This window comes from Cetorhinus maximus, chromosome 10, assembly GCF_964194155.1.
Source record: "Cetorhinus maximus chromosome 10, sCetMax3.hap1.1, whole genome shotgun sequence".
In the NCBI taxonomy this organism is placed as follows: Eukaryota; Metazoa; Chordata; class Chondrichthyes; order Lamniformes; family Cetorhinidae; genus Cetorhinus; species Cetorhinus maximus.
Genome location: NC_135888.1, coordinates 10,281,421 through 10,304,687, shown reverse-complemented (window position 1 = coordinate 10,304,687; position 23,267 = coordinate 10,281,421). Strand labels below are relative to the sequence as shown.

Here is a 23,267-nt window from a genome sequence, read left to right as displayed (position 1 = left end):
ATGGAACCGAAGCCCAAAATCAGCCACTGTCGTACTGAATGGTGGAGCAGGCTTGATGGGCCATGTGGTCTACTCCTGCTCCCATTTTGTGTGTTCTTATGACATTAGCACAATGCAATAATTTGGGCATGGAGTTCAATGCAGGATATTTGCAGCCCACCTTATTTATTGTATATTGCAAGTAAAAGATGTAAAGTAGCAGGCACCATGGAATGAGCACCCTGACCTCCAGGCTCAAATTCCAGAGACAAATTCCTAATACTCGAAGGTCTGCGAGGGAGCACCATCTCTTCAAATGGCACTGGGTGTAAAATCACTGCGTGGGGCAGGATTTACTGCGGAACTATTGCAGTTGTGCCGGGAAACCGTGTAGGCAGTAAAAAAAAACGAGAGTTTCCGTACTGACATGAGGAATAATAAATCTGCCACTCTGTCCACTGTGTGGCTTTGGCGTGTTCCCCAAATCCCTGGGCGAATTTATTGTAGGTAAGCTCAGTCCCCCCCTTATCTAATGAACGAGGATCAGCAGAACATCTGAAGCATGCTGAGCACTTCAGTCAGCGGGTAAGCATCTGGAAATCAGCTATTTGCATTGGGTTTTATATACGTATGTAAGTAAATCTTTTGTTGAAAGCACATGAAATTGGCTGTGACTGTGTAAAGGCTGCACAAAGACAGAGGGTTCAATAGGCATTCCCAAAATATGGGGTTTACTGCAAGATAGGCAAAGCCACAAACCACAAGTCATAATTTACAGTTTACAGTCTCCTTTTGTAGAAAGTGCCAATATAATGAAATCAGTTGCTTGCAATAAGTAGTTAATACATGATACAGCCCCGGAATCTCAGCCTGGAACCAAATGTGCTGAGTATAATGTCTCTTTTTTTGATTATGACTGCTCTCTTCAGCACCTGCTATCGTTCAAAAATTTGACGACTTATTTCTACCGATGGTACCTCCATCAATTAACGCTGCTTAACAGATACTCTTTGTCCTTGAGCTGCCACGCATCTGTGCTGGAAACGGAGTTAAAGGAACATCCCCCAGCAAGGAAATGATTCATACTTCCTCCTCCTAACCAGGAATTATTAAAAGGGAGCAATAAAGTTTGTAATTTAACCATCTTCCAGAGACGCCATAAACCATGAGAACAAGCGCAAGTGCTTCTTGAATCCCTTCAGACCTTCTCAATTAACCCATATTCATATTACTTACTACAGGACATCCATTACATTTAGAATACGCATATACATGATGGCCTCGAAACTGACTGCAACGGTAACAGCACTTAACTCCAACGTGAAAATTACTTTGATTCATGCCGTCACTGCAGAAATTGCTCTCCATGACTTACAGGGAGGCTTTAATAAGAAACTAAGTTTGCAGCTGGAAAGAAAAAGCATTGGGCCATTCAGAGCACGGGCGTAAAAGATATATACTTGCACAGCAAATCACTTTTTATTCCTTTTTGCGACCCAGCGTTCCAAATCCCTGTGTGTGTGTGTGTGTGTGTGTGTGTGCAACAAATGCTTGTGTTTTGAACCTTATAATATTACACAGCAGAAACTTACTATTCACCAAGCAACTGAACAGGTCTGATAGCATCTGGGGAGAGAGAGAGACAGAGTTAACGTTTCAAGTCTATATGACTCTTAAGAGTCATTCGGACTTGAAATGTTGGCTCTGTCTTTCTCTCCTCAGATGCTGTCAGGCCTGCTGAGTTTTTCCAGCATTTTTTGTTTTTGTTTCAGATTTCCAGCATCCGCAGTATTTTGCCTTTAACCAAGCAGCTGAACTTCTGTTGGGTTTTTTTTTTTGGGATGCTTTGGATGAATTAACCGGCACCAAGATTATTTCGAGGGCTCTGGCACTGTCAGGTTTTAGCTAAAAGCAAAAAACCGCGGAGGCTGGAAATCGAAAACAAAAACAAAAATACCTGGAAAAACTCAGCAGGTCTGGCAGCATCTGCGGAGAGGAGCACAGTTAACGTTTCGAGTCCGCATGATTCTTCAACAGAACTAAGTAAAAATAGAAAGGAGGTGAAATATAAGCTGGTTTAAGGGGGGGTGGGGGGTGGGACAGGTAGAGCTGGATAGAGGGCCAGTGATAGGTGGAGATAGCCAAAAGATGTCACAGACAAAAAGACAAAGAGGTGTTGCAGGTGGTGATATTATCTAAAGGAATGTGCTAATTAAGGGTAGAAAGCAGGACGAGCAAGGTACAGATAGCTCTAGTGGGGCTGGGGTGGGGTGAAGGAATCGAAAAAGGCTAAAAGGTAGAGATAAAACAATGGATGGAAATACATTTCTTTGTCCTTCTGTCTGTGACATCTTTTGGTTGTCTCCACCTATCACTGGCCCTCTATCCAGCTCTTCTTGTCCCAACCCCCTCTTAAATCAGCTTATATTTCACCCCTTTTCTATTTTTCCTTAGTTCTGTTGAAGAGTCATGCGGACTCGAAACGTTAACTGTGTTCCCTTCCACAGATGCTGCCAGACCTGCTGAGGTTTTCCAAGTATTTTTGTTTTTACTGTCAAGTTCTAGTTCAAACATTGCAACGTCCTGGATAAAACTATAGTCCAACACTCAGACACCTCAAGCAGCGTGAATAAGTTTTGAAATCAGCCATGAAGAAATAATCCATGCCTGTTTAACTCATTGCTCTTTCAGTCTGAGTTAACCATGTTATATTTGCTGTAACCTGACTTGCAGGAAAGAAACAATTCCTATAATTAAGGCAGGCAGGATGTGCTGCTGAAGTCAGTCTGCCTGCATTTGCTGATACTTTGCGTGTGATATATGAAGTATGACTTCGCAGACAGATTGTGTTATGGCCTCTTCAGGTTTGCAGGCAGAGAAATCCAAGGGGGATTAATTTCTTAAATCCTTTGTCTTACCTGCTAGATCCTCTTTGGAAGAGACCAGACGAGGAGAGCTGTTCCCTGGTTCTATCTTCAAAGATAGTCTGTATATCGAGTGAAAAGAAAGGAAAAAAACACACAAGGTTTCAGTTACATTTGTGTAGACTCATTGACCACAGTTTGGAAAACAGAAAAATGTTCACCTTGTCTTCCAGGGGGTAAGTAGGAAGTACACTATCTCTTCTAAGTAATATCAAATAGGTTGATTGTAAAGACATTTGTTTATCTTTGGAACATCAAGCATCGAACACACATCTGATCTCAATCGCCCCAGTCGGAACTAAGACAACCCAACGAGAAGTACAGAAATTTTTCAGCAGATGATGATATATAACCTGTGGTTCTGAAACTTTTTTCTTTTGGCTGAAGAGCCCCTTTCCACACGGATTAATAATCATGATCCCACCATCTAAGTTATAGCGCCATATTGAATATGAAAACGCTGCATGTAAAGAGTGCTTTAACATTGCGGCGAAGAAAATAGCTATTCCGCTTTCTTGCTGCTCTGAGGGCTTCTCCAGGCATTCTGCTCTCCCCAGTGAGAGACAGCTACCCCACTCTGCATTGCACATATGCTCATCTCACTCCGCTCCCAGCTCCAGGCCTGTACTATCACAGTATTTTGTGAACGTTCTGAAAAGTGTCTATGTGGACCCTCGGGGGGGGGTCCACCGACCCCAGTTTGAGAGCTACTGATTTCTACCACATAAAAAGGGAACTGATCAACGCTAAAATACTTATTTTGGACACAGGACACCTACTGAAACATTTGAAGTCCTTTCTAGAGATGTGAAAGATATTCAGTTTTCATTTCAGTTGACCACTTGGCACAATGATTTCACTGACTACTGCATATGTCATGTCAATTTAAGTAACAATTTCTTCCTGTGACATTTGCACGTATGAATAAATTATTATTGCATGACCAGCCGATAGAATCGTAGAATGGTTACAGTACAGGAGGAGGCCATTCACCCCATCATGTCTATACCAGCTCTCTGCAAGAGCAACTCTCCTCATCCCACTCCCAGCCTTTCCTCTGCAGCCCTCTTATCGAATTCTCTTTTGAGAGCCACGATTGAATCTGCCTCCGCCACGCTCTCAGGCAGTGAATTCCAGAGCTGAACCACTTACTGCAAAAACAAAGCTTTTCCTCATGTAGCTGTTGCTTCTTTTGCAAATCGCCTTAAATCAGTGTCCTCTGGTTCACGACCCTTCTGCCAAAGGGAACAGTTTCTCCCTAGCTTCTCTGCCCATGCAGAGGGAAATCTCCTTTTAGTCTTCTCTTCTCCAAGATGAACAGCCCCAGCTTCTCCAATCTATCTACGTAGCTGAAGTTCCTCATCCCTGGAACCATTCTCATGAATCTTTTCTCCAACCTCTCTCATGCCTTCACGCCCTTCCTAAAGTGTGGTGCCCAGAATTGGAAACAATGTTCCAGCTGAGGCCAAATCAGCGTTTTCTACAGGTTTATCATTACTTCCTTGCTTTTGTATTCTACGCCTCTATTTATAAAGCCCAGGATCCCATGACAAAAACAGAAAGTGCTGGAAAAGCTCAGCAGGTCTGGCAGCACAGCGTCTGTGGAGAGAGAAACAGAGTTAATGTTTCAAGTCCAATATGACTCTTCTGGAGAGAACTGGAGTGAAGTAGGAAGGTGATGGGTTTTATGCTGTTGACAAAGTGGGGGGGAAGAGGCAGGTGGAGCAAAAGGGAAGGTTAGAGATAGGTTAGATGGTGGGGGAGATTAAATGATGAAGATGTCACAGAACACAAAGCAAAGGGAGTGATAATAATATTAAGGACACAAAGCATTGATCCAGAGTAGGTGTTAATAGAATAGAGGTGAGCACTGTCTGAAAGCAAAATAGCAGAATGTGTAAATAGCAGAATAAATGTCAGCACTGTCTAAAAGCAAAATAGCAGAATGTGTTGGTAGCAGTAAAGATCTGCACTGCCTGAAGGAAAAAAACATGAGTACAAGATATAGACTGGTACTTGGGGGGAAAATAATGAAAATGGAGGACAGAGGTCATGGTTTAGAGTTACTGAACTCAATGTTGAGTCCAGAAGGCTGTAAAGTGCCAAATCGGAGGATGAGGTGCTGTTCCTCCAGCTTCCATTGGGCTTCATTGGAAGCAGGCCGAGGACTGAAATGTGAGCATGAGAGCAAGATGGTGAATTAAAATGGCAAGCGACCGGGAGGTCAAGGTCACGCTTGCGGACAGAGCAAAGGTTCCCATATTAAGCTTTATTGGCTGCATTCTCGCCCTGCCACTTTCAATGCTTTTTGCACATATACCCACAAGTCCTTTTGCTCTTGAACTCTCTTTAGAATTGTACATACAATAGCTTGGAACATCAACACCACTTTGACATCTCTGTTGCTCTCTCACGTTTATTTTGTGCTTCCAATATCCTCCCTGCCTCTCCTGAAGGCTGTGTTTTGTATTGGGATGTGGTGACAAGACTGCTGACTTATCCTAGTTATGACTCCACGGATGCTGGCTCATGCTGAGATGTGGTTCTACTGATGCGAATTCATGTTGGGGTATGTTTCCACAGGAAATAGCAGCCCAACTGACTACATAGGACACCAGAGCAGAGCCCAGTCCTATCCTCACCTTTCTAACAAGGTCAATGGATAGTGTCAGGGGAGGAATAAGGTTGCCAATCCTCCAGAAATGTGCTAGAGTCTCCAGGAATTCATTAGTAATGTCCAGGAGGCTGCTGTCAGTATCCTGAAGAAAAAGCAAAGGGGCATTAAAAAATAATGTGTTCTATTTGCAATTTTCTTTGGACACTTTTGCTTACAAGTTATAAGAATATTAGACACGTGGGGGACGGGGGGGAAAGAAAATGTTGCCTGACAGCTAACAATCATCCAATCAGGTAATGAATAGGTCCAATTGGTGTCAAAACTGTGAGGATTGGCATGTTGGGTGACCAATGGCAGGAGGGCATTGGTGGGTGAGTTGGAAGCAAGGGGTCATGTTATGACACCTCCAGGAATCTGTCCAGCCAGAGTTGGGAACCCTCAGTAGGAACTCGGAGTGAATGTTCTCTCTTCTCTAACTTAGAGACCTTTTGGACGATGAGTCTAGTATCCCAATATTATCTCAAATGAAATCAGCTAACACAACAGAGCTCGCTGGGACAAAAATTCGGACTTTCTTAGGATCTTTTGCTTTTAAAAGGATCAGAATCTAAATCTTTAAAAAAAATGTTTTGAAATACGGTTTAATACAATCTCTTTCAACAAAAATCACATGATCCCAACACAAGGTTAGGAATGTGAAGCTAGAACAAGCTGGATAACTTGGTAAGAATGACAAAGGCTGATTTTCTTTTGTAGGTCTTTTGGTGCCCACAGGTGCAGGACACTGAAGGTCCACTGTATTTGTTATGAAGGGAATAGCACCCAGTTTTCCTGGCCTGGGCCATTTGTAATGTCCGGAAACCCTGGGGTTGGAAGTTACAGGGAGACATATTCCCCGCCCCCAACCCCCCCCTAACGGAAAAGTCAATCGTGAGACCACCAACTAAGAAACTGGCTGACCCGCAGCGATATTACACTGGGAGCAGCCTTAATCGATTCAGAGTGAGACTTCCACCCCAATCTAGGAGGAAGTCCTGCCCTAGAGAGCTGCCGGCCAATAAGATTGGCCGACTGCTCTGCAGTCCCAGCAGCGGCAAGACTGAGCGGTGGCCACTGCTGGGACGACAGACAGTCCCCGAGGAAGAAGAGCCATGGAGCCTAGGCTCAGGGGTAAGTCCGGTAGTTTGGGCTGGCCCAGCTGGGAGACGCTAGTGAGGGGAGCTGGGGTTATATGGAGGGGGAGAGGTCTGATCTTGGGGAAGTAGGGTGCCTCCAATGGGCACAAGGGAGCCCCCCACAAAAGGAGCTACCTACCTCTCCTTCTCGACGAACAGCAGCCTGCACGGTCAAGGCTGCTGGGATACCTTCCTTGCCTCTGCCTTGCCCTGACGCATGTAAAATAGCGGAGACAGAATAAGGCCCTTGAATAGCCATTACTTGGCCACTTAAGGGTCTCAGTAGGCCTCAGGGCAGACGGCTGATGCCTTCTCTGCTCATGGGAGAAAGGTCAGGGGTGGGTGGGATGGCGCTCGGCAGGCTACTGACTTTTTATTTTTAACCAGCTGCTGCTTCAAATATGCCAGTGAGTGGGCCAGCATCCTACCCTCAACCCCCTGGCAGGGATTGATGGGGAGGGAACAACAAGCAAGAGCATAGTTGCTAAAAACAAGCACTGGGACTTTCCGGTTGCTGCTGAATATTGTTTGGCTGGGAACGTTTCTGAAAATACTGGAGTGAACGTTGTGTCCATGTTTGTTCAGGATACCCCCTGAACCCCTGCAGACTGTTACAAGCTCAAAGAGTACAATGCTTATTGTACTCTGTCTTTATTAGAACTGAATGTAACATGGCTGCTTCCAGTCCGTGGCTCATGGCAGAGGTCACATGACTATGGCAAGCCAGGTAGGACCTTTAGAACATAATTGCATCTCAATCCAAACGCGGACCTTCCAATCTATGGAGGCTTCCACAGCTCAGGTCCACTGCTAAGTTTCTTTTGGTGCTCAGCTATTTGGATGTTATATTAGTTTAAAAAGAGGGGTGAAGTGGGAGGTTAGGGATGCACCCCCTTGTCTCACTAAAGGGCTTAAACCCTAGGCCTGGGCCTAATCCAGCAGCAGGCCCAGTTGTGTTACTATGGGGAAGCCTCAGAGAAAGCTTGTGAGGAGCATAAACACCAGCATAGACCAATTGAGCTGAATGATCTACTTCTCCGCTGTGTATTGTGTGTAATATGTAAAGCACGTTGAAAGTACATCATTTTTTTCCCTATTTTATAAACCAAACAGCTTGAGAGGGGGTCAAGTTGTGACGCACTTCAGGGCTTTGGACAATATAAATCAAAATATCATTCCATAAACAACAATCCTGATTCAAAGATTGTGTTCCAATGTTTCGCAACCAATTTTTATTATTTATAAAGATAAATATTTTCATTTTTTTGTCGTTACTAATCTTCCCTTTTCCTGATTTGCCACTGTAGTTCACATTTTCCACATTGGCTGCCATACTATTACTGGTTTTGAATTCTGCTGCACATCCTTGCCTTACAATAAATGTCTTTAACAAGATTGAGTGACCAACATAGACCAGGGTCATGGTGGTGTCATGAACCAAAAAGAAAACATGACACGTCCAAAACGTGAAGAGTAAACCCTGCAAACATGCAGCCGGTCTCTGAGTGTCCAAAGAAAGATTGTGCTTGAAATATTAACATATCTTTTAGCTCTGCAGCTGCTGACAGAACTGCTGCATATTTCCAGTACTTCCTGCTTTAGTTCAGGATAAAAATTAGCTGACAGGAGAGAAGGGTTAGCAGAAGAGGTTGGCCTCTATGTTGCACGGAGGAAAGGCTCAGTGTGCACGTTCAGTGAATGGGATCACAACCCGACATTTGCCGCTCAGTTGGAACCGCTCTTGCCTCCGAGGCAGAATGTCGAGGGTTCAAGTCCTATCTAGAGACTTGAGGTGAGAACTCAACTGACTCTCTTGTGCAGTCAAAACATTGCTACACAGTCGGAGGTCCCTTCTTTCTGCTGAGATGTTAAATCATCTACTCTCCCAAGTGGATGTAAAAGATCCATGGAAACTATTTTGAAGAGGAACTGGGGTGTTCTGTCCAGTGTCCTGGCCAATATTTATCCCTCGATCAACATCACAGAAAGTTAGATTCGCTAAAAACAGATCATCTTATGCAGTTTGTGGACTTTGCAGTGGGCAGTTTGGCTGTTGCATTTAATAAGTGACCACACTTAAAGTATGTGATTTTCTGTAAAGCACATTAGTAGGTCCTGAGGATGTGAAAGGCTGTATATAAATGCAAGTTCTTTTGTTGATGAATTTGTAGGTTATCTTGGGCGTGTCAATCTGCTCGTCAATAACAAATTATCGCGTCCATTTTTTAGATGACAAGTTAAGATTCTGGACTGCCCCAGAAATGTGCCAGATCCTGTGTGTGCAAGATGCTTACCTGGAAGCAGGCGTTAGGTGCCTTGGATATGGAGATTATGGTCAGAATGCCAGTTTTTAGGGCCCAAATGTAACACAGGTCCTCAGCAGGACGAGCTTTGAGATTTAAGGTAAGAACTCAGCTGACTCTCTTGTGCAGTAAAAAAAACATTGCTACACAATCGGAGGTGCCATCTTTCTGATGAGATGTTAAACGGTCTACTTTCTCAACTGGATGTAAAAGATCCATGGCAACTATTTTGAAGAGGACTTGGGGCATTCTCCAGAAGAGGCCTAGCCAGCTGTCTTTAAAGACACTGCTCGAGGCTGCTCACGACGAGGTGAGGAAGCTTCAGATTATAGGTTTTCCTTAACTTTTCTTTAACAAATTTAGTCAATGATGTTTTCAATTGTAAGTGCGTGCGTACAGTTGCGATACGGGCAGGCTGGAGTGGATACACTGCCCATTGCTGTGTAGGCCATGCTGCTTGGAGTGTAAATTTGTAACATGTCTCAGCCCACGGAAACAGAATTTCACCATCCCGCGTCAACAGTATTTTCAGCAGCCACAGAGAGGGCAGCGAGAATTAATGTTTGGAAATGTTACTGTATCTACTTTGCTTATAAGAAAATGGAGGGAATTTGGTTTTCCTCAGAGATGGTGACCTCTCAGTGTGAACCAAACAGGACGTCAGCCATAACGAATACTGTGGTGTCTCCCAGGCAGCAGAAGCTTTGTACGATTGTGGATAATTTTGGTCTGTCCTTATCTCCAGCAGGCGAAAACTTTTAAAAACAGTGTGAACGCCCTGTGTCACATGAGCAGTGCTGCCAGTCCGAATCCTTGCCGGACATTCTCCCCACTGCACCATTTACACTTGGAAATGGCAACACTGGAAACTTGCTCCTGTTTTTAAGCATCAAGTTTCATTTCCACCAGTAAGAACACCGCTCCTTGCAGAGACATCAAACGCCCGGTTCAAACTAAAAAAAAAACGGTTGTAATGATACGGGACAATTAATTTCACACTGTCTGCTGGTACAAGTATTGCTCGTTTGCGTTGCATTCCCAGTGTGGCTCTGGCTAGTTTTAAACCACCGGGACTGGCAGCTGTTTGACTTGAAACCGCGAGATGTTTAGGGTTGTGAACCCTCCAGGATTAGGCTGGATTCTCCAGGAATTGAAGATCAATCTCCCGGACACTGCTGTGTGCAACCCTGGGGAAAAAAATCATCGCGACATTAAAAAAGATTTCTTTTTTTCATTTTCTTTGGACATTTCTCTTCACCAGATATAAAAATATTCAAAACGGGGAAAAAGTTTGTTTGGCTGACATCATCCAATCGGGTAATGAGTCTTTTTGCTTTCTAATTGGCGCAGGTAGGCAGTATGTCACAAGGGTGGTTGCAGTGGCCGACCAATGGCTGGAGCGTGCGGGCAAGTCATGTGATGAAACCTCCAGGAATACATTTAAACATAGTTGGCAACCCCAGAGATGTCGGTTAGGTCATGTGATGCATTGTGACACACCAGAGAACACTTAGGGATTATAATGTACGCAATTCTCAAAAATCTCATACCTCCTGCTACACAACTCGTCCCAGTGAGACTAATTGGCTCCGGCCTCAACTAGAGAAACCTGTCCAATTCTGGACACCACACCTTAGGAAAGATGTGAAGGCATCAGTGAGGGTGCAGAAAAGATTTACCAGAATGATTCCAGGGATGAGGAACTTCAGTTACTTGAACAGATCGGAGAAGCTGGGGCTGGGCTCCTTGGAGAAGAGACGATTAAAATGAAATTTGGTTAGAGGTGTTCAAAATCAAAGGTGGTCTGGACAGAGTAGATGGTGAGAAATTGTTCCCATTGGCAGAAGGATCGCAGACCAGAGGACACCAGTTTAAGGTGATTAGCGAAAGAAGTCAGGCCGTCACGAGGAAAACACTTTATTACGCAGCGGGTGAGGAGGATCTGGAATTCACTGCCAGAGTGTGTGGTAGAGACAGATTCAATCAAGGCATTCAACAGAGAAATGGATAATTATCTGGAGAGAGAAAATTTGCAAGGCTGTGGGGAAAAGCTGGACCAGTGAGACTAGATGAGTTATTCTTGCAGAGAGCTGGTACAGACGCAATGGCTTCTATGCTGTAGCCACTGTATAATTCTAAGTAAATACAGCGTGTTTCATCTCTTTGAATTGCAGATTCGTACTGGTTCAAATACCAGATGCATTGCAAATACTTGTATCGTTTCGCAATTCTAGAAGATATTACGATGATTACAATGACCGTGTCAATGGCCAACTAACAGGGTCAGAGCAGTAAATATTTGTACTGGTTGTTCTCCCTAATCTGTGCTGCTTATTCCTAGATACGCGGGAACAGTACTGCCGGGGAAGTGCCTTCACCTCAGTACTGTTTTTCCCCTATGTCCACAACTGTGTAAACAGTGCAGAAGTTGGAGCTTCTCACAATGGGAGCTATGGCAACTCGCTCTGAAGACTGATGTGAACTGGGTGCCATTAACGAACGTTGCCACAGACACACTTATACTTCGCAAAGCAACAAAAAGGCTATCTTAAACCACAACTGAGTACCTTTCCTCTGTGCTGACAAAAATTCTACAGTCAGAAAATTTTAGAAGGATCATTCTTGGTTTGCATGTTTCTGCCCTTTATTAATGTCACAGGAGAGGAAACTGAAGAATAAAATCTTACAGCATCAGATAGGAAATGGAAAAAAAAAAAATCAACTTTCCCACCCCCTTAATTAGCCAGGGCACCCACATATAATTAGTAATACGCAGAAGGTGTATTTAGGATAATTTGGGGTTAGAACAGGGCTGCAAACATTCCCTGAGCTTAAGTCAAAATAAACTTGTGTGTAACTATCCAAGTTTCACAAAGACAGAACTTATTTTTAAAAATGTGGTCCTTACGACACAGAAACAGGCCCTTCTGCCCAACTGGTCTCTGCCGGTGTTTACATTCGAGGCAAGGCTCCACACATCCTTCTTCATCTAACCCCATTGACATATCCTTCTATTTCTTTCTCCCGTTGTGCTTGCCTAACATGTCCTTAAATGTATCTATGCTATTTGTCTCAACGGCTCCATTTGGGAATGTGTTCTGCATCTGAACAACTCGGTGAGTAAAGCTGTATCTTTTTCTTATTTGTTCACGGGATGTGGGCGTCGCTGGCTGGGCCGGCATTTGCTGCCCATTCCTAATTGCCCTTGAGAAGGTGGTGGTGAGTTGCCTCCTTGAACTGTCGTATAGGTATACCCACAGTGCTGTTAGGGAGAGAGTTCCAGGATTTTGGCCCAGTGACAGTGAAGGAACGGTGGATATGCCATTGGATGTTTATTGGGGGTTGGTTAGTTCAGTTGGCTGGATGGCTGGTTTGTGATGCAGAGTGAGACCAACATTGCAGGTTCAATTCCTGTACCGGCTGAGGTCATCCACGAAGGCTCAGCCTCACTCCTTGCTTGAGGTGTGGTGACCCTCAGGTTAAACTCATCACCCGTCTCATTAGAGGGCCAATGGCCCTCTGAGACTGCAGTGACTTTCTTTCTGCTGAATTCCCTGTTGGATTTATTAGCAACTATCTGATATTTGTGGCTCCTAGTTCTAGCCTCCTCTGCAAATGGAAACATCTTCACTATGTCTGCCTTGTAAGGCACTTTGTTTTTTTAAAAATTAAACATATGCTGAATTTTTTGACCAGTTTCATATCGTATGTGTGTACTGATCTTTGACTATGGGGGCTTTGTTAGCCTGTCGTGGGTAAGTTAATGCAGAAGCTGTAAAGCTCTCAGTTTTCAGGTGGAAGTTTGATTTGATTGGTATATTTTTCTTGGGCAGAGGAATAGTTTGATGTACTCTTCAAGTTTTATTAACCTGACTTACATTTTTTCCTGTCTCTCCCCATCTCTCCTATGCTGCGATACAACTCACAGGCCCAGTCAGCTTTCTGGTAAAATTGCAGTGCAGCTCTTCTTCAGGCAGAAGCTGAGGTCAGCAGGATATTCAACTGCAGAACCCTTCACACCCAAGACCAGCCTCGCCCTATGTACATACTCCATAGCAATCAAGTAGGAACAATCAAGTGCAGGATCCTTCATCTCAATAAAACAGGTACACTGAGGCTAAATGTAGCACATCTGCCTTCATTGCAGATAATATCAGTTAACTCAGTACGAAGCAAACACTGGATCTGAAACTTTTCTGACCTGGATAACTCTTCAGTTCACTGTCTTAACCAGCTATTCAAACTGCCATGGGCACTTTAATGGTGAATAAAATTGTGAATCAGAAAAAGTTATCATCAATTCTCTCTCTTTTCTACGCATTGGCTCACTCTGCAAGGAAGGAAATACAAATATAAACTAAAAAAGTGAAAAGATGTGGAACAAGATGTGCAAGAAATGAAGAAGGTACAATTAAGAAACAGAAAACAGGAAGGGAGAAAGAAAGGCAAAAGAGGGTTATGCAATAATTTACAAGTTGGCTGCACTCTTTGTACACTGTATAAACACTGCTGCTGATACCCTGTACAGCATCAAGACCAATGTCCTTAGTTAACAATGAGATATCAGTAGTTTCAGTTCCAACTGTGCTGTTCTGGTTAAGATCAAGTTCTTATTGTTAGCACTAGAGAAATGCAAACTGTAAATATTTAGCTAATTTCCAGAACAAAAATATTTCTTTCATACAAAAAAAAAATCCCAAATCAACTTACAGGAGGAGATTGGAGGACAGCGGGAAGTGACTGAAGAATGTGGTCAAAGGGTTTCTTAGAGAGTGAAGTGTGGAGATGCAGGGTGGGAGGGAATGCCAAAATGTCAGACTGTGGAGGCTGAAGCAGTGGAGTGGAGTGGAAGGAGGGGAACAGAGAGGAGACCTGGATTGAAAGCACAGAGGATACAAGCTGAGATTGAGGAGACAAGATGGAGTGAGGCCATTGATTGATATGAAAATGAGGATTAGAGCATTAAACTGAATGCACCGAGGGACAAGGAACCAATTGAAATTGACAAGAACAGGGCATGTATGACATTAGTGAGATGTAGCATGAGATAAGACATGAGCAACATGGTTCTGAAGATGTTTAACAATTCAACATTATCATTTTCAGTATAAGTTTAATGGTCCTTAGAATCCAGAATGGAAGGTAAAATTAGAGGGCACTTAAATGAATGGGTTAATCAAGGTCAGCCCAGCATGGATTTCTTAAAGCCAAGTCATGCTTGATGAATGTAGTAAAGTTGTTGAGGAACTGATTGATGGGATAGACAAAGACAATGCAGTTGATGGAATATATATGGATTTTCAAAATTCATTTCCTAAGGTGACTTATAAGAGGCTTGGAACATATTCAGGGATATGGTAGAAGAGGAAATGTAGCAGCCTGCATAGAAAGATAGAAAGTTTTTCATGGTGGACAGGAAAGGAAGAGTTAGGCTAAATGGACATTGGTTTCAATTTTTCTCCAGTCAGCACAATTTACCACAGGGGATAGTATTAGGTTCGTTTTAGGCATTTGAGATGATTTGGACATGGGTATAGGGAACAATGTTAATTGTTTAGCAATTGTGTTTATATATGTACAGGTGGAGGCATTAATTGGGGTTTCACTTCAGCACATATAAGAGACCCTTACTGAAACTGCATGTGGTTGAGTTAGGAGGTGTATGCTTGTAATGTTTCATTCTGTAAATAAATGTAAGACTGAGTAAAAAGATCTAGGGCTATTGAACATATGAAACAGGAGCAGAAGTAGGCCATTTGGCCCCTCAAGCCTGCCGTCATTCATTAAGATCATGGCTGATCTGTTTTTGTTTCGAATTCCACATTCCCATCTACCCCTGATAACCTGTGATTCCCTTGCCTAACAAGAATCTACCTACCTCTACCTTAAAAATATTCAGTGACCCCGCCTCCAACCCCTTCAGAGGCAGAGTTCCAAAGTTGCACAACCCTCAGAAAAATTTTTTTCCTCATTCTCTGTCCTAAAAGGGAAACCCCTAATTTTATAACAGTGCCCCCTAGTTCTGGACTCACCCATATTCTCTGTTTAAGTAATACACTTAAGTGAACAACTTCACATTTTCCCACATTATACTCTGCCAGATTTTTGCTCACTCACTCAACTTATCTATTTCTGTCTGCAAGCTCCTTATGTCCTCTTCACAACATACTTTCCTACCTATCTTTGTGTCATCTGCAAATTTAGCTACCATGCCTTCACTCCCCTCAACTAAGTCATTGATATAAATTGTAAAAAGTTGAGGCCCCAGCACAGACCCCTGTTGGACTCCACTAGTGACATCCTTCCAATCAGAAAAAGATCCATTTATGCATACTCTGTTTTCTGCCAGCCAGCCAATCTTTTCCATGCTAAAACATTACCCCCTACACCATGAGCTTTTATTTTCTGCAATAAACTTTGATGTGGCACTTTATCAAACGCCTTCTGGAAATCTAAGTACAGTACATCTACAGGCTCCCCTTTTGCCACTGTGCATGTTACTCCTTCAAAGAACTCCAGTAACTTGGTTAAACGTGATTTCCCTTTCACAAAACCATGCTGACTCTTCCCGATTACCTTGAGTTTCTCTAAGTGTCCAGCCTCCTTGATGATCGATTCTAACACTTTCCCCATGATCGACATCAACCTAACGGGCCTATAGTTTCCTGTTTTCTGCCTCCCTCCCTTCTTGAATAGAGAGGTTATATTCGCTACTTTCCAGTCTGATGGAACCTTTCCAGTATGTTGCAAATTTTGGAAAATTAACACCAACGCATCTACTACTTCATTAGCCATTTCCTTTAAGATCCTCGGATGAAGTCCATCAGGACCCAGACTATCCTTCACCAACTGACTTTCCGGAATAGAACAAACACAACCTAGAAATCTGATGTTGATACATGAGTAGGTGGTTTATCAGACAGTGTGGATGACGTATGCAATTTGGGTAGACACATGGCATGTACACTTTAATATGGATCAATGTGAAATATGCTTAGGAGTACCATCATGGCTACAACTCAAAACTTGTCCAGGAGTTCCAGTGTCTTTCTCTTTGAATTTCTCCCAAGACTCTCTGGCAAACAGAACAAACTTTGTTTCTTTCCCAGAGAATTGTAATCCCTAATGATGTGATATTATTGTGACACTTCAATGCATCAAAATCTAAGAAGCAAAAGAATTTCTGACAACCTTTTTGAAAATTACGACATCTCACCTCGATGTTCAATGATATTACCATCGGTGAATCCCCCGCCATCAATATTCTGGGTGTTACCATTGACCAACCATATAAATACTGTGGTTACAAAAGGAGGTCAGAGTTTGGGACTTCTCTAGCAAGTAACTTATCTCTTGATTCCTCATAAACCTGTCTACCATCTACAAGGCACAAGTCAGGAGCGTGATGGAAATTCTCCACTTGCCAGGATATAGAAACCCAATGCCAATCAAGACAAATTTCTTGATTGGCACCTCATCCATCACCTTAAACATTCATCCCCTCCACCACCGACACACAGTGGTAGCAGTATGTACCATCTACAAGATGTACCGCAGCAACCGGCCAATGCTCCTTCGACTGCACCTTCCAAACCGTGACCTCTACCACCTCAAAGGTCAAGGGCAGCAGGCACATGGGAACATCACCACCTGCAAGTTCCCCTCCAAGTCACTCACCACCCTGTCTTGGAAATATATCACCATTCTTACTGTTGCTGGTCAATATCCTGGAACTCCCTCCCTAACAGCACTGTGGGTGTACCTACACCATATGGACTGCAGCGGTTCAAGGTGGCAGCTCACCGCCACCTTCCCAAGGGCAATTATGGATGGACAACAAGTGCTGGCCTTGGCAGCAATGCTCACATCCCATGATTGAATAAAAAAGTCCATCTGAGTCTAAAAAGGAGACAAATCTGCACAGCATTTATAAATTGTATAGAAGTTCGTCAGTCTTTAATTCTTAATTCATCCCAACAGTAGCAAAGTGACAATCTTTAATTGTATTTTACTAACGTTACTGACAACAGCTTTAAATGACTGGAGACATAGGCACGGTGACCTTTCTCCCCAAAGCGATTTGGCCGACAACCGATTGTTGCGTGGGAAAGAGGGACATGCAATGCCAGCGTAAACTAAAACGGTGCTGCCAAATTCCTGGTTTTATTGTTGCCTGTGATTTTACGAAATTGGAGGAGTTACTGAGCCCAAGAGCTGAAGAGCCAGAAAGTAAACAAAAGCGGCTTCCCCTTCAGTAATTCCTCCCAGCTTTTCAAACAATAGTGTCATCGTATGGAAGCAAAAACAAAGCGTTCAAATACAGGAACACGGAAGAATGCCTGATTCCCTCCCAAAAAAACAGTCCCGGAATCCTTCCTGATGCTTTTTTTTCTCATGGGTCGGCCAGGTTTCTGACAGATGTTCCAAACAAATGTACTGAGGAGACCACATTAATGTTTGCCTGATGTGGAGTGGGAGCACACTCTTTCCCTGTTGTGATACACTCACGTGTCAAAGTCCAGTGATCTCGAGGCACATGTTGCCTTTTATAAATGCCTGTGCAAGTGATTGATTTACAGAAGAAGCGCTGATGACAAGCTTCCCTATGTGATCTAACCAGCTGTGCGAGCACATTGGGTCACAGCTCGATAGAATCTGTTTTATTGGGCCTTTTTTAAATGGAGGGTTCCTGTCGCCTGTCTCACTGTGATACCAACCCATTTCCACTTGAAGATGGTGAGTCGAGTGCCTGACACCAAAACGTTCACTCGAGCAGCTGCTATATTATTTGCAGGGCTATGCGGGAAATAGCCGGTGTTGGTGGGTGCGGCATTGGCGGGGGGTGGGGGGGAGGACTTACTGAAAGGCTTGTTTGCATACAGGATTACATAGGAGATGCTGCACAGAAAGAGGCCATTTGGCCCAACCAGCCCATGCTGGCATTTATGCTAAACTCAAACTCCCTCCCATCTTTTCCTCATCTAAATCCTCATCCTCTCTTCCCATCCCCCCTCATACACTTGTTTACCTTCCCCTTAAATGCATCTATTAAGGTTCACTTCAAGCACTCCCCCCGTGGTAGTGAGTTCCACATTCTCACCACTCTCTGGACCAAGAAGTTTCTTCTGAATTCCCTATTGGATTTCATGGTGACTTTCTTATACTGAGGCCCTCCAGTTATGCTCCACCCCACAAGAGGAAACATTCTCTCTGCACCCACTCTGTCAAAACCTTTCATGATTTTAAAGTCTTCCATTAGGTCATCCCTCAGCCTTCTTTTTTCAAGAGAAATTAAACCTCAGTCTTCTTTACAGAGCTGACACGGGTATGATGGGCTGACGAGCTCCCTTCTTTGCTTATATTCGTTGACGGGATGTGGGCTTCGCTGGCTGGGCCAGCATTTATTGCCCATCCCTCATTGCCCTTGAGAAGGTGGTGGTGAGCAGCCTTCTTGAACCGCTGCAGTCCATGTGGTGTAGGTACACCCACAGTGCTGTTAGGGAGGGAGTTCCAGGATTTTGACCCAGCGACAGTGAAGCAACTTCTAACCTGTAAGATTCAATTATTCTACTTCTGTAAGTGTTTGCTGCAGAGATAGACAAATGGCCTGATTAATAAATGTGTTTAAAACCAAGACAAACATCAGCCGCATGACTTGACAGGGCAACTGACAGGACAAACCCATAATATTGAAAGCTTGGCTTTTGTTAGCTTATTCTTTAGAGGTGCTGTGGTAGCAGAAGCACATTGTTTAGGCCAACGTCCAAGACAGTGAGGCTTTATACAAATGACAATGATTGAAGGCAGCTACACATGGTGGCAGGTCACTGGAACCAAAATTGACATCTTTTGTATCTCAAAGTCTTCTAACAAATACTTTTCTAGTCGTTAGGCTACTCAGAACAGCAGAGCACAAATTGTTGATTAACACCGAAGCTAGACTTTCTTTTCTCTTGATTCAAATCTGTTCATTCCCTCATGACAGATCTCCAGCAGCTATCCTAACTGTTTATATTCAGGATTGTTAGCCGCTCCATCAAACAAGCAAATAAGTAATCCCCGTCATTCATCGCAGTTGGCATATTTAAAAACAATCAGAGCAAACATCAGATTCCATAAATTAATAGCTTTTTCAAGCAGAATCTACATTAACTTAAGTGGTTTTAAGTAGTCCATGTTTCAGACGACTTTCAGATTCATACTTACAACAATAGATTGCATTAATATAGCGCCTTTAATGAAGTAAAATGTCCCAAGGTGCTTCACAAGAGCTTAATCAGACAAAAAAACTGACACTGAGCTATTGGAGGAGTCACAAGGGCAGGAGACCAAAGGCTTGGTCAAAGAAATAGGCTTTTTGCAGTGTTTTTAAAGGAGGAGAAAGACATTTAGAGAATATAGTGTTCTATTTTCAAACTCTAGAGTCTTCCAGTAAGTTTTTAAAGAATTTTAAAGAAATCCTCAATACCATCAACAAGGAATTAACTGCATTCAGAGAGCAAAGCTTTGAGCTCTGGGAAGATTGTGGTTTCAAACCCTACACCTGGTTCTAAATCTAATCTATACTGACATGGGGGAGGATATTGCGTTTGGGGTCAGGACCTCCATGCCGGGGTCAAGTGCGGATCATGACCCTTCACCATGTCAAGGACAGTCACCTGCCAACAATATTTTCAGGATTGGTCAATCAATGCCCAGAGGGCATGCTTGCTGTCCAATTAAGGATAGTGGGTGGTCTCACAAGGCTGGAGGGCCAATGGGATGCCTTCCGGCAATGAGATACTGGCAGCCCTAGAGACCAAGATGGGAACTGCCAATTCTGAGAGACACAGAGAGAGCGAGAGAGAGAGTGCGAAAGAGAGAGTGAGAGGTGAGAGAGAGAGCACAAGAGAGAGAGCGAGAGGCGGAGGGGTGAGAGTGCGAGAGGTGGAGAGGCAAGAGAGAGAGAGAGAGTGAGAGATGAAGAGGTGAGCGAGAGATGAAGAGGTGAGGGAGACACAGAGGTGAGAGAGAGAAAGAGATGGAGGCCAGAGAGAGAGAGAGGGAGAGAGAGAGAGAGACGGAGAGAGAGAGGGAGAGAGAGAGAGAGAGAGAGAGACACAGACACTGAAGATCAAGGGGGCTTCAGAAGACCAGGTAATAATTACATTAAAAAAGGCTCCAGCTGCCTGGCTGTGATCATGGAGGGTCAACCCCTCCACTGGGTGACCAGTAGCTGTGGCCCAGCGACCACAGCAGGTGTGAAGGACGGGGGAGGTGCGTGCGGGATGGTCCTGGCAGGATGAAACTCTGTCCCCTCCCCCACCAACTCCCCCCCACCTGGAGTCCCTTTAGCTATCCGAATTGGCTATCTGCCATTTGCAGGCAGATAGCTGTTCTGCCCCGGCTTGGCCTTCCCGAAAATGGCTGGGGGACAGGCTGGTGCCAGCAAACTGGCATGCTGGCTGGCGGCATGAAATTCTGGGCCTGCCCACCTCTTTTCTCACTATCACCAGGCCTCAAGAATCCTGCCCCTGACAGTACAGAAGGAATGGTGCAATGCAAGCTCTTCACAGAACAGCAGGACACAGTCCTAATCAATCAGTACAACCAAAACTATGAGTTGTCCACTTTTCTGCTGGTCAGTGAGGCAGGGGCACACTGGCCCCGTGTAGAACTCATTACACTCTTCTCAAAGATAACACGCTAGATCGTACTTTGAGATGGTTACGATACAGAGATTGTTAGGAAGGTGAGAACACAGAATGAAAAAAGGCTCTTCAGTCCAGCAAGCCTATTCCATGTACAATATATGGATTTTCCTAGCTCTGTAATGTGCTGAGATGATCACTTGGTACGCTTCCCCCAACCGCGTACTCAGAGTAAGTCAAGGAAGACTCCGGAACAGCTGACTAAGCTTATACACCCTGGACAACTGCCTTCCTTGGCATCGCATTTCTTTGGGTGCCAACACTTCAACGCTACTGCGCTCCACACTCTGTGTTGTCCTCTTATGCACTCCCATGAAACAAAAGCTTCTTTGCTGGGAACAGCTTGGAGAAAATGCCTCACCATATCATTATCATTAGCTGTCCGAGTCAAGGATGATTCTTCCTTGTGGGCAACTGAGTTTTAAGTCAGATGTCAGTGTTGGATGCAGATGGCTTACAAACTGGCCTTGCAGGCTCTCCCAGAGTGCAGATATTGCGCGTGGGCCACCAGAGGTGGTGGCAGGTTGTTGGCCTGAGCAGCTGCCCTCTCTTTCCATCTCTCTCACCATTCCCTCCCAGTGGCTGCTCTTATAGGGAAGGTCTGGACACCATTCTTGATGATGGGTCGCCATTTTGGTTGCGATTACATCTGCTTCCCATGCATTGATGTTAATAGAGCAGACCTCCCTTGTGGGGGGTGGTGTGGGTGGGGGGGGCGGGGGGTGGGGGGGTGGGGTGGGGTGGCGGCGGCTTTGGGATTGCCTTTGAAACATTTCCTTTGGCCCTTGTGTGAACGGCATTCCCTGGCACAGCTCTGAGTAGAACACCGGTTTGGCCACCCCGTATTAGCATTAAGAAACTTTGGATTTGTTCGGGTGAGGTACAAAGATCACCATGAACTTCCAAGTTTTATTTCTTCGCTTACTAAATGGATATGTTTTTCTTTTTATGAAGTTGAAGCAATAGCGAGTTGTTAGTGAGGCTTGAGCCAAGAAATCCAAAAACCAAAGGGATGAAATTTAATGAGAAATGATGTTAAGACACAAATGTGTTGACTACGTGCACAGACTATCATTTTCACACAGCTCAGGGCAAGTTTTAATATTCCCCAAATGTAAATGAGACACAGCTTACACCAACACTCAACAGATGAAGGGCCGACATTAATATTTTGGGGAGAGCCAGTCATTCACGTCAACTATTTCTAAAAGTTCAGTAACCCAGAACCCTAAGTTTTTAGACAGGACCCTAAGGAGTACACGAAGAGATCCCAGACAGTCCCCAGAATCATCCGTTTCTGGACAACTGTTGATGTGGTTGCTGACTGGCCAGCCTCATGTTCCTCTTGTAGTGAGCAAATTTAAGAAGCCCTTTCGACACCGATAGCACTGTTTTCTTTGGGGTGGCTGAAAGCCTTTCGAAACTCAGGACAGGAACCCCATGAGTGTGTGTCAGTACATATAAGGTGTTCCTGGGAACGTGTCAATGTTTACAGGGGAATAGAGGCGAGTGGCCAATACTTGCAGGGGGCTGTGCCAAGAGTGCGTCAATGTTTGCAGCGGAACCCCCACACGGACGAATCTGAAAAGCACGGCCCTAAATCTGTTGCATAACTCTACATTTTGTACAATGGCACAGAAACAGCTGAACAACATTACACACAGATCACAATAAATTAATGTACCTAACACTTCTGAGCCAACCAAGACGTATTCCCCAGTGGGAAAGAATTTCAATACCCAGCTTTAATAGCAGTTGAGTCATTTTATGGTCCAGTTCAATTAACAAACAATATTGGTGACAATAAACAGCAGGATGTCCCAGTACACACTGAGCACTGGGCCTCGCCGAGAGCTGGACACTGATTCAAATTACATACAAGTGTCTCGGTTAATGGGAGTCATGCCAAAGATAAACTGCAGGCAGGAACCAGCAACTTTTAAACAAAAGCTGTGGAATTATGGACCAGCTCTTCCTCAGCAAAGTTCACCAACGATTAAGTAGTCAAACTGCGATGACAGTAGCTGTTGATGGATTATGTGAAAAGTAAGGAAAAGGTTATGACAAAACAAGGCCTCATACGGTTAAATGGAGAATTAAAGTAGCAACATTTGTGGGATGAAGTTTAAAATAAATTTACGGCTTCCTCTTCCAAACTGTTTTAAATGACTGTAAACATTGTTTCATAAACTTAACAATGTAATCAGGATCATTACATTTCAGATAATGAAAAATTCACCAGAGACATCACCTAATGCTCAAAACACGATAACCTCTCATGGAGTAATCTCTCTGAACAATGTCTCAGGCAGAGGGATTGACAGAAAAAATAGCAACAAACTCTTAGACAATTATTTTCCACAAAGCCAACATGCGAAAGGGCTAAAGCTTTAAAACAGCCAAAGGATAAAGAGTCAACTGAAAAGGAAATCATCAATCAAAACTTCAAATTTAATCAGATGAAACTGATAAAATGAAATAAAATAAAAGGTCACATCAGCCCCCAGATGTAACGTGTCATTATTTTGGGCTCAATTTCTGAAGTTCTGGTGGTGCTATTGGCATTTTCCCCACCCTTG

The 23,267-nt window shown here is 43.9% G+C and overlaps 1 protein-coding gene across 4 annotated transcripts in view; it reads right to left on the bottom strand.

Moving 5' to 3' along the window:
- Window positions 1-23,267, bottom strand: part of LOC144685438 (ras-specific guanine nucleotide-releasing factor RalGPS1-like) — a 911,907-nt gene that overhangs the window by 144,978 nt on the left and 743,662 nt on the right. For all 4 annotated transcript variants that reach the window (XM_078549928.1, XM_078549931.1, XM_078549929.1 and 1 more), the window contains one exon: window positions 2,898-2,965. In XM_078549928.1, coding sequence (XP_078406054.1) covers window positions 2,898-2,965 — 68 coding nt within the window. The remainder of the gene's footprint in view (window positions 1-2,897; window positions 2,966-23,267) is intronic.